The sequence below is a fragment of the Humulus lupulus genome, chromosome 7 (genome assembly GCF_963169125.1).
Source record: "Humulus lupulus chromosome 7, drHumLupu1.1, whole genome shotgun sequence".
Classification (NCBI taxonomy): Eukaryota; Viridiplantae; Streptophyta; class Magnoliopsida; order Rosales; family Cannabaceae; genus Humulus; species Humulus lupulus.
In genome coordinates this window covers 11673017-11684725 of record NC_084799.1, presented here as the reverse complement: position 1 = coordinate 11684725, position 11709 = coordinate 11673017, and the positions used below count along the sequence as shown (strand labels likewise).

At 33.3% G+C, this 11709-nt stretch overlaps 1 protein-coding gene across 2 annotated transcripts; it reads right to left on the bottom strand.

The window, feature by feature from the left end:
- Positions 1-285: 285 nt before the first annotated feature.
- On the bottom strand, positions 286-9009 carry LOC133790680 (putative lysine-specific demethylase JMJ16). 2 transcript variants are annotated; one of them, XM_062228414.1, is made up of 12 exons: positions 8302-9009; positions 6939-7518; positions 6755-6814; positions 6586-6663; positions 5923-6444; positions 5528-5752; positions 5061-5222; positions 4428-4796; positions 2436-3801; positions 2223-2326; positions 1483-1680; positions 286-1098 (listed from the first exon to the last, which is right to left on the bottom strand). In XM_062228414.1, the coding sequence occupies exons 2-12, from the start codon at positions 7254-7256 to the stop codon at positions 772-774; spliced, it is 3729 nt and encodes a 1242-aa protein (XP_062084398.1). In that variant the 5' UTR covers positions 7257-7518; positions 8302-9009; the 3' UTR covers positions 286-771. The 2 variants fall into 2 exon arrangements, with proteins under 2 accessions (XP_062084398.1, XP_062084399.1); XM_062228415.1 differs by having other exon boundaries at positions 8654-9009.
- Between the last annotated feature and the right edge of the window lie 2700 nt (positions 9010-11709).

Sequence of the window (11709 nt, the reverse complement as noted above, 5' to 3'; positions counted from 1 at the left end):
ATGCCTTAAAGTTTTAAACCATTTAAGCAACCAAATATGTTCATTAGACAATGCTACTTATGAGAATATTCCAAAGTATATATTCTACAAAATTTATCACGACTTGTGTAAAATGGGTTGTTTTCATAACATTATACTTGGTATATAACTAAAATTATACCAAAATTAGTACATTTCTTTAGCCATTAAAAAAGGACACTACCACTAATCTCTCTACTAACACAGATGAGCCTACAAGTGTCTGATGTCACTGTATAAAAAGTTCAACATCAAAAGCAAGAATAGTTAAGAGTTCCAAAAATGTATATATGTGAGAGATTTTGTATTGATTTGAACTCAAAATGTCTTGTGGAGCTATAACTTTTGGGAAGGAAATTTTATTTGTTGTAAGAAATTTTGCTCAATGACCATCTTCTACAATGTTATGGACAAGGCAAGGATCCTAGACTACAACTCAGAAAGTAAATGAGAAAAAAAATATCCGAGATGAAAATGGTATAAGAGTAATGTTTAGAGAGATACCCTGCCTGCTGTTGCATAGCCTTGGACACCCAATCACGAGAACTTCTTCCATCAAAAGCAGCCATTGCAATTGAATTCGACGGGTCAAAAATTGGTTTGCCCCATATTTTTCGTTCTCAATAGGTTATAAAAAAATGACCCAGTTCTGAGATGTACATGGAATCTGTAAAAACTGGATGGTATATACAAAGTCAAGAACGGCCACCAACGGGCAGATTCTGGAACCCGAGAGACCGAACTGTAAATGAATCATCTTGGACGATTGTTAATCTCTTCATTAAGCAGTTGAGTCACCACGCCAATACTGGCTGTGTTTTGGCTGTCGTTTAGCATTCTATACAGTGAGTTTAGTTCTTCTAGGGTAGCCTTCTTCAAAAGGCCCCCGACTATGGTATCTACTCCGATAGGCAAGAGGTGATTACCAGGGGATCCTCCTTGATCACTTCCTTGCTCTGGCATCCTTCCGCTAGCATCTTTGGTTCTACAAGCTTGTGGAATCTGTATTTGAGGTCGCGAGTAGGGTCGAGAATCCCAATACTCAGAACAGACTCGATTTCGATCCATTGCCTCTATCACCTATTGTATTTAGTAAACGAGCAATTGGTGATAAGTATTCTCCATAGATCAGATAGAGAGAAACATATCGTTAGAAAGGATTTAAAAAGAAAAATGGTTATATCTTGCAGAAAATAAAGAAGGCATTAACTCAATTTCTTTCCAACATCAAGCAACCATTTCCGACTAATACTATGAGAAAAAGTTTTCAAGTAGTCAAAATTTTGGGCACTAAAACTAAATAAAGAAAGATGCTCTTAATTTTAAAAACATCGACAAAAAGCTTCCAGATAAGTAGATGATTAAAAAAATAATTGGGAAAAGAAAGAGGTCAGAGATCCCCATGTGAAAACCAAGTGAAAATATGCAAACATATTTTATCAGTGTGTCTTCTCTAGTATTTACCTGCACTATAGATGGAGAAGTAAACCCAAACATTTCAAAGCCATCAAGACTCCCAGGAGGCTGCAAGGGAGGAAGGTTCAGTCTTCCCATTTTATGCTGTCTAGTGATCTCTTGGTTGACTCTATCTCTTACCAATTCCCAACATCTGACAACTGAACCATGGATGAACATCTCACTTGGAGAATTCTCCAAGGAAACCTAAGGCAATACAAAAAGAATTTTCTACATTTAGTGACAACATTATCCGAACTTCTGATCAGCATCAAATCTCTTATAGAATTGCTATAAAATATGAGACATATATGCAGCTATGAATCTCAGAAGATCACCCCCAACTATAATATATCTATTATTCAGAACGATTTTGATCCAACCCAGGAAAGAATAGCATCTTATTTTTCTTCTCTAAGCTCAACACATTAATATAAGAATTTCAAAACTAATGTCTAATGGATCTTTTGTACGCCAGTATACAAGTTTTATTTTGTAAGATAATGATTTCAATTATAGGGCGCAAATATCAACTGAAATTCTAGGTGAAAATTCAATGAAAGCCACAATGAAAATTTTGTAAGATAAGATGCCTGGTAATTCTTGGTGAAAAAGTTATCACCGTAGAAGGCCTAGGAGAAACAGCCAAACCTTAAAAACAATGTCGACGACATAATTTTGAGTGGACACATCATAACACAAATTAAATTGCATGTCTAAAAAGATTGTACAAAAAAAAAATCCAATACCATGAATAGAGGTCCATCCCGCCCAGCATCAAGCACTTCTGAGACGTAATAACACATATTTGATGGATCTAAAACACTTATGTACTTAACTCTGCTCCTAAATCCTGCATCAAGAAGAATATGTATAAATGACAGATTCAAGAGTTCTTGTTTATTTAACACAGTAATTGCATATATTTCTTTTCAACATAGAGTATAGGTAAGACGGCATACCTTTTGGAAAAATGGCCTGGCTGTTACACCAGGACTTTCCAGAGAGCACAGCTCCAAATTCCAAAGGCTCAACCATGCAGTTGATCCTTCGCACTACTTTCGCTATGCGAGGACCCTTCTGACGATAGGATCTGTCCAAATTGTTTTGGCTGGATGACGCATTTCCATTAAAAGATCTTGCAATTTCTGCAGAGCTTGTCCCACCATCAGATTTTCCACTGCTAGAAGGCAAAAGGTTTGGAGAATCATTCCTCACACCTGTGATGTTACGAGCATTACTTTCACTAATAGTTGAAGGAGCCAAAACACTCCCACATTCTGGACCCAAAGATCCTATATTTAATGAAAGTTTCAGTGGGCTGGATTCCACTTGGTCACTATTTCCTTGGGGTTCATCCTTCCCCTGGGTAGAGCAAGATGAAAAATTGCTCCCTTTTCCATTTGGTAATGAACAGTCCACTTTTTCAACCTTTATTACTGCATCAATTACTGGTGTAGATAGATTTGGATCTTTACTTAAATCAAAAGAGTTCATTTTCTCATCAGCAACAATCAACCCCTCAGAAAGTTCTGGATGCTTAGTAGCACAAGTCTCTTTTTCTCTATCTGAACTAGGCTTTTTTACATCACCACCTTCATCATCACTGAGAACTATAACACACTCACGTTTCATTGCCAAATTCTTCTTCACTGTTGATTTCCCTTCAACCAGTTGTATGTCATACGATGTGTCTTCTTGAGACAACTGACAAATAGAAGTTCTTCCACTGGATGCCAAATCAATAGTTACTTCTCTCTTTAACATAATTTCATGTGCAGAACTGGAAACTGTAGATGACAACTGTGTATCTTTTGAAGGCAATGTGGCTCCTTTTACTATCTTATTCCTATCACTTGAATTAAGGCTCACTACAGGCATTGCTAGTATGATCTGTCGATCTTTAAAGGAAATGGCTGATGGCTGTGAATTTTCAAGTTTAGCTCCACTGTCAGAATTAGATTTACTAACCTGCTTGTTTTCTTTGTTGACATGCGAACTCAGGGCCAGTCCAAGATCTAGTCTGGCCCATCTGTATATTGCACTTAATTTTCCCTCCAATGCCTCAACTAGAATATTTAATTCATTTATGTCGTAGCGGAAAAGAAAAAATTTATCACCCCAAGCACAAGGACATAACTGTTTTGTGTGATTCAAGCATGCATATTTATCTGGTGAACAATGACAACCTGCTGCAGAGAGATGCAAATCAAAAAAGCAAATACTGCATTCCCTCTCACTGTCAGCATCAAAACTACTCTCCATTTTCACTGCTTGTGAAGAACTGCATAGAAACTCCCTCCTCATGCGCTCCATTTCAATTCGTGCCTATTCAAGAAAGATAAAATGTCAAAGTGCAACAACTTAAAAGTGTCACAAGCATGAATGCCAGTATAATAGACAGTGTGATGAAAAGTTGTATAATTAACGGACTTCATAAGAAAAAACTAATAGTAATAATAATAATAATAAAACATGTACTATTTCCCATAACTACCTCCTCCAAATATTCTACTAAAATATTAAGGTCAATCACATCCACCCTATGACTTTAAAATCAATTGTAAACAGGGTTCACAAAGTGAACGCCGTCCTGGCAATTTATTCTGTTCTACACACATCCAAATTATAATCCATAAATATATTTCTGCCCACACAATTGGTGGAAGCAGTTGAGCTATAGATTGAGCCAAATCGATTGCTTCAAGTTCACTAAACTATACCAAAACAACAACCACCTTGCAACCCAATGTTGCCCAATACAGTACTTTTTACCTTTTGCAGACCGTTAAAATATTTACAAAAAAAAACATATTCATATAAAACTTCCGGTGCCAAGCAAATTAATACTCCAAGTGAGTCTTGATACTGAATTATTATCCAACAAACCAAAACCTTGCGTTCTTTTGTGTAAATTATCAAAAGATCAACATATGAACAAGAAAGTAAAATACCTTGAGTGATTTTGCTAAGATCCCATCCTTTCCACATACATCTTTCCATCTTAAGTTATCAGAAGTATTCTTCTTTAATAAGTTCAATTCCCAATGTGCTCTTACTGCTTCCCTTGCTGCACCAAGTAATAATTTATCATGGGAAATAGAAGTCTTTCTTCCCTGATCAGAGTAAAGCTCTATTGCAATCTGCCCATGTGGCAACCAGTCAACAGGAGCTACATTGACAGCCTCAGCACAGTTGAATCCACAGTTAAACCCCGAATGGTATGCTCGAGGGAATGTTAGAACAAAATCTCCAGCATTCTGAACACATCTGTAGACAGGAACTCCCTCAGATTTCAGAATGGAGGGAGAGAGCTGTGTGACCTGCATTTATTTATTAAAAGCAATGTCAGGGAAGGTTGAAGAAAAGAGAGGCATCCTTTCTTGCTTCAACACTCTACGAGTGTTCAAAATAATCATATCACTATTTTCTTAAATTACCAGACTAAAGGTTATAAAGGTTGCATTAGCTTCCTGTTCTAGGTCATTTGCTTAATTTATATGCTCGGAGGACACTTGGAGTAAATTATTCGAGACCACAAATTTCCAAATTAAACATAGTACCATAAAGAATTTTTTCTTACTCACCAGCTTATGAAGCAAGTCAGGTTGTTCTTCAAAAAGGTCAGGCAAATGCTTTTTCATAGCCTCCTCTAGTTTAGAGGCATCCCTCCCAGGAACGCCATACCACATCTTTGGAGCACCCCAATGCAAATAGTTTAAGGAGTATAAATGGTGATCTTCAACATGCTGCTCCCAAAAAATTATATTAAAAAAAATGGAAAAAGCAAAGGAATCAGACACTCTTCTACGCATAAAAGAGATATGAGAGCCATGGTAAGCAAAAAAGTTACAGATAATTTAGATATTTTTTTATGAGAATTGTTATAAAAATTGGAAATTGCACCCCACCCACCCCTTCTCTCGCTCATAAAAAAGATGAAATAGCAAGAGGAAAAATTCACGAAGGCAGACAAGCTATCCAAAAATAAAATAAGACATAATTGAAGATTATGGAATGAAATGCAATAATTTACACTAATATTTAGTCTTACCCAACAGAATGAAGAAAAGCACATGCCTATATACAACCAAGGCACCAGAACTCCAGATATGTCACTGCTTTCATAAGAAAGGACCGATCCAGGAAGCCTAGGAAAGTTGTTCAGGTTCCAGCCAGATTTGATGTATGGTTGTTCTGGAGCGGAAGCATCATGATTGGAAATCTTGGGAAAGCCACTACCAAAAGATCCAGTTTCTAGATCGGCCCCATATACCACCTAAAAGAGAAACCATCCTTAGGTCTATTAAATGGTTCTTTAGTCAATGGCTAAGCTTCCAATTCACAGAAAGGAAGATTGTTGAAAGAGGCAATGGTGAAAAATATTCTAAGCAAAAAGCTTAATAAACAAAGACGATGATAATATTTGTATCAACCCCTATGAGATACCTCAATTTCTTCTGTAGGCTTCTCTACCATCCGCCAATACTCCCCTTCAATATTTTCCACAGATGGTTCACTGTGTTCTTTAAGAATACTTAAGTTACCTCCAACATCAGCAACATCTGCTTTTTTGCCGCTGAAGTATTGACTCTTGAAATAACCTGCATGCTTTTCAAATGTTTCAAGAGTAAACTCTGGACCAGGTTCAAACCCAAATGTTTCTGCTTCCTGATATCCAGCATCACCAAGTCCTTTATTACCAGGCGAGCTATCAGCCCCCATTCTTGAGCATCTCCTCCTTTTCCTCTTCATTTGGTTTTGATTTATTGACATTTTTCTCAGAGAATCTCGATTTTGAAGTTTGTCAATTTTCTGGACACGAGTAGCAAATTTGGAATTCCCCCAAATCTTCTTCTCCTTTAGTGGACAAGGAGGTTTCCAAGAAGGAGGGGGAACAATTCGACATATTCCAAAGGGTTCAGCTTTTGCCCGAATGCTCGCTATATATCTCAAAGTATCTTTAAACTCCTGAAATACGTAACAAACTGGATCAGGTATCCAAATTCTCCCAAAAAATTTATATTCAACTAAATAAAATGTGCAGGTAAAGATGCGAGAATAGTGGCATTTTAATAAATCAAATACTACATAAAACAAATAAATAATTACCTCTTCAGTTGGGTAGAAGACAGGAGCATCCTGGATGTCGGGTCTTCGAGCACCCTCAGGACGCCATCTTGCAACAACCTGTTCCAAGTGATTATTGTAAAAATAGAAAGGTGGAAGATATTTTGTTTAAGGCTAAAACTAATCAGCCAAATGAATATAAGAAATGAACCTTTTGGCAACTACTACATTCAGTACATCCACGGAATACACCCTTGGGGAGGTGATACCTCTGCAAATTAGACAGTGTAGGGGACATCATGTTAATATCACATTTTGGTGCTGAAATGATAAATGATCTAAACAATAATAAATCATCAAAAACAAAAACGAGCAGTGAAAACAAAAACACCAACTTGATTAATTCGCTCAGAATCACACTCATCCTCGGGATTGTAATCATTTCGCCCGTGGTTTATCCATGGTTTACGGCGGACAGACCTGGTGATCTTTACAGTAGTATCACTAGCATCAGTATTAGTTTCTATCTTAATTGACTGTGGTTCAGAAGCACCAGTAGAGGATAAACAACCAGGCATGTTTTTACTCTCTTGGCTTTCAGTATCATTTACCCTCTTCAAGTTGAAAGAAGTAAATGATTCAAAACCTGGTGGAACTGGAGGGAAGTCATCATTGTCTTCTTTGATGCAAACTCTCATGAGCTCTGTCCCCATTGGACATAAAACTAAATGCTCAATCGCTTAACCAATGAATATCGACAGGAGCACAATGACTTCTCTTTTGGCATATGAACTTCACTTTACAAGCAATAGTTAAGAAGTCACAAGGGAACCTTGCAAAGCACTGAACTGCTAAGCAACCTAACTCCGAAAAGTTACTCCAGATTGCTGAGCATTTTCGTGCAAAAATGTGAAGGAAGCCAGTCTACCCGCAAGAAGAAAAGGTAAGCTTTCAAGGTACAATAATGCTGGAAACCTGGAAAGATGACATCACCACAAAAGAGTAGTTTAATCAATAATAGTTAATAGTAGAATACAAAACTATCTGATCCTGCTATTCTTTGGTTCATATTCACCCTAATGCTGACACAGTATATCCTAATTCATTTTTCTTTCCCCAAAGGCAAAATCCTAAGATAAGCTTTCTGCAAATTCCCCTATTCACACACAAAGGGTGATTCATTTTCATTCCTAACATGCTCTTCATCCTTTAAATAGCAACAAAACAACTTAGAATAGCACTTGAAAAATATTTAAGATTTCCTTTTAAAGAAAACAAAAATATCATACAATATAATGGAATTTCATCATAGCAGAAAAAAAAATGTCAAGCAAAGTAATAAACTAAACAGAGAGCATAAGAACATTTCACAGAGAAGTCAGATTGAAATTGAGCTCAGAATTTATTAACCGCATTATACTTTTAATCAGAATAAATTGTTGCAATGAAATTTAATTATTTGACCCAAATATCCACATGATCTTCACATACGACCCACCACTGAAAATCCTGACCTAATCCTACATAAACAAACAGCACATTCTTCTTTATCATTAAAAGCCCAGTAGCACCTAAGAATTTCCAGAAGGTTTCAGCTGAATTCAAATCAATAAAGAAATTTCATTACACTGATCAAGGTCCCCAAATTTTGACATTAAGAACAATACATAGCAACAAAACAAAATTACATAAAAGGACAAAGAAAACCCAAGAAATAAAATCATTTCAAATTTAAATGTTGATGGAATTTGGGCTTACAAAATTGTTGATCCAAACGTCTGAGAAACACCTCTGAGCTAAACCCAGCTCAGAACTTCATCATTTGACCAGACCCCAGATTATAAAAACAACCCAACTATTCAACCCAATTGACTAAAAAAACCCCAGAAGCTGATTTAATTTTTGTGTTTAAAATCCTCGTGAAAATTTCATTAATTTCAATTAATTTTAATAATAATAAGAATAATAGTGAATCTGGTTGAGCAGATCCAACCCTAACCCTAACCCTAACCCTAATCCAAATCCTATCCAGAACCCTAGAATAGAAAGCCCAAAAACAGTAATCGCTAAAGGCAGAATTTGTGTAATAGGTAGGACAAGCAACACCAACCTTTCAAACTATCCAGAAAATCATCCAAGGTTCTACTGGACTGGGTAGGAAGAAATCACAGATGGATAAGGGTAAATCTGGAAGAAAACTATATCGAAGAAACGTAAATTTAGGGAATAAATTCCAAAGTTCTAGAAACCCAACCCAAGAACAAAAATATATTAAAATTTTTATGAAAAAAAATACAAAAATTTTAACAAATTTAGAGTAGCTAGCTAGCTGGGTTATGTTTCTTTACTTAGGTACAAAAATAAATACCTTTAATTAAAGCTGTGCCTAAACTAATAAAACCATCTAATAATAATAATAATGTTCTTTTGGACCAAATTTACGTATCGTAAGCTCAACCAAGACAAAACCCTCGTTCAAAAGTAATTTGTTGCTCAAAATTATTTCATTATTTTTGTGCCAATAAAGTTTAATAATGGGTCGGTGAATTTATTTTTTATATATATATAGTTGGATAATTAGGATATTAAAATAGAGTGTCATTTCAAAATATATATTATATAAAAAATATGGCGTGAGAAATTGACGATACTTACACCTATCACGAGTTCCATTTGGTATTTGGTATTTAGTATTTGCGTGTGAAATATGTGAACCTACAAAATTAATTTTGACCAAAATTGTAAAACTAATTCCTTATGTTTCGTGTATTTAATTTTAAATTTAATGTATTTGGTTATAAATTGATTGTTTCTCACAAAATAAAAAAGTTATAAATTGATTGTACATCGAATATAATCTAAAGTTAAGTACATAAAATCAAACATATGTCCCTTATATATAATCACGGCTATAATTGTACACGTTTTTTTTATGTATTATTACAGTGATTGGTATATTTATATACATATGTATAAATATATATATGGAAGAGTGTAAATTTAATAAATAATTTTATAGAATTGTCAAAAGATGAGAAAATCAAGAAAACAACTCAAACAAGAAAATAACTAAAATTATTAGCTATTGAAGAGAAAATTATAAACAAAATACAAATTTAGTGTATGATTTATTTTAATGATATTTTTTTGAAGCAGTTTTTTTTATTATATAATTAATTAAATATCATATGTTATATTATAGTTGTACATTTCCAATCACAATGTCTTTTTCTATATTACGGTACTAAATTGCTCTAGTATTTTGATCTTATCAAAAAGATACTCACTTTTTGATAGTGGGGATAAAAGTAGACACTAAAAAAATTAAGTGATGTAAAATATAAATAATGGATTTTTAAAATTAATAATTAGATATATAAAAATACATATATTTAATTTTTCTCTTATATGGTAATCGACGGAAATACCAAATTATGTCAAAAATTCAAGTGAGAAGTAAAATTCATTTAAAGATTCTCAAAAAAAAATTAAAGATATGCACTAATTTAATGGTACAAAATGATGTAATTAAATATTAGATAATTGATAAGAAGATAAATCCATAAATTGAACCAACTTAATCAATAAAAAGTAAATCAATCAATCAAATTAACATTAATCCATTTTAATTATTTGTTTAATATTAGTTTGGGATTTATTGTAAATAAGAATGTTTAGTGTGTTTTATTAATTAATTAAATTAAATATGGAGGAGAATTCTGTTGGCGCCCCCAATAAATATCCAGCCAACTAAGCTTTGTTTGGTGAATATTAATAATTTTTAAAATATGATTTCATTTTCAAAAGCCCAATTCATAATCTAATTTGATTTTAACATGTTATTATAGAAAATAAAATAATTCAAATAAATAATATCTTTGACCAAATATAATTGAATGAAGATGTTCACAAGTCTTCAATCATGCTTTTTCTTTTCCTTCTGACTAAAGCTCTCCATTAACAGAACCAGCATGATAATTATATTCTTTCACAATTTTTTTTTTTTTTTGCAGCATAAAAAAATATATATTATTATTTCTCATAATATTAATATTTTTTTATCTTTTTATTCTTTTAAAAAAAGGTAAAAATAAAAAGCTGAATCTTTTAATGTTTGACCAAACATTATGAGATGTAGCAGAGGTACACGTATCTCTTATACTCTGGTTGGATGTAAAGCCCCCTAAAGCTAGTAGTGCCCACAAGTCTATTTGGACATGTAAATTTGTATTTGGTGATTAAAAAAAATTATTATACTTTTGTTAAAATTAATTCAAATAATATAAAAATCTCAAATTAGATCATCTTTAATTAAAATAAAAGTATATCATTTATAGAGATAAAAAAAACTCACAATAGTAAAATAAAATAAAAACTCTCCTACTTTTGGTGGATTAAAGATAATTTGCATGTAAAGAGATTATTTTGGAGGATTGAGTGGTTGGTCCACCAAAAGGTTCAAATATGAGACTAGACATTATGGAATGTTTCGTGTGTTAATACCGAATGTGTTGTTGGTTTGATGTATTCTATGGAAAATCGTGTGAATCTCATACATAAAAAGATCAGAAAATAAAAGCATAATATTTATTTAATCGAACATAAAATAAATCAAATCTTGGGAATCATAACTAGACTTTATCATGTTTGAGTAAAATAATTTATTTAGATGGATAACAATCATAACATGCAGAATAGACTAAATAAGATTATCACTAAATAAAGATATTGTTAGAATATACCTCTAGTCATTGATTTTGATAACATTGATCTAATATCTTTAGATCTGCCAAAAGAATAGAAAATAATCTATGTGAGGGCAAAGGTCTTCAAATCTCTCACTAGCTTTTTAGATGGAGTATGAAAAATGAGTGTTTAGCTTGGGAATCAGAACCATATATTTATATATGTGAGATATTCCATTAATGTCTCTGCCGCAATTAATGTCATAATATTTGACAATCAATAGGATATAAAATATTGGGTAACTCAATATTGAGTAACTACTTTACTTTAAATGCTGACCATATTGAGAATATGTGGCAATTAATCTCGACTTTAATCATAATTAATTAGAATTATGACTTTTGGCAACTCTAATTAATTTAATAAAATATTCTAACATTCTCCTACTTAGTCTACATTTAAACTAAATTATCACTTAAG

Excerpts from the sequence above, each read along its gene's own strand:
- LOC133790680 (XM_062228414.1), bottom strand. The coding sequence starts at position 7,256 with ATGGGGACAGAGCTCATGAGAGTTTGCATCAAAGAAGACAATGATGAC. Across the intron at positions 5,753-5,922 it reads AGCCTACAGAAGAAATTGAG|GTGGTATATGGGGCCGATCT; the intron begins GTATCTCATAGG and ends TTTCTCTTTTAG. Across the intron at positions 1,099-1,482 it reads CTTCTCCATCTATAGTGCAG|GTGATAGAGGCAATGGATCG; the intron begins GTAAATACTAGA and ends TAAATACAATAG.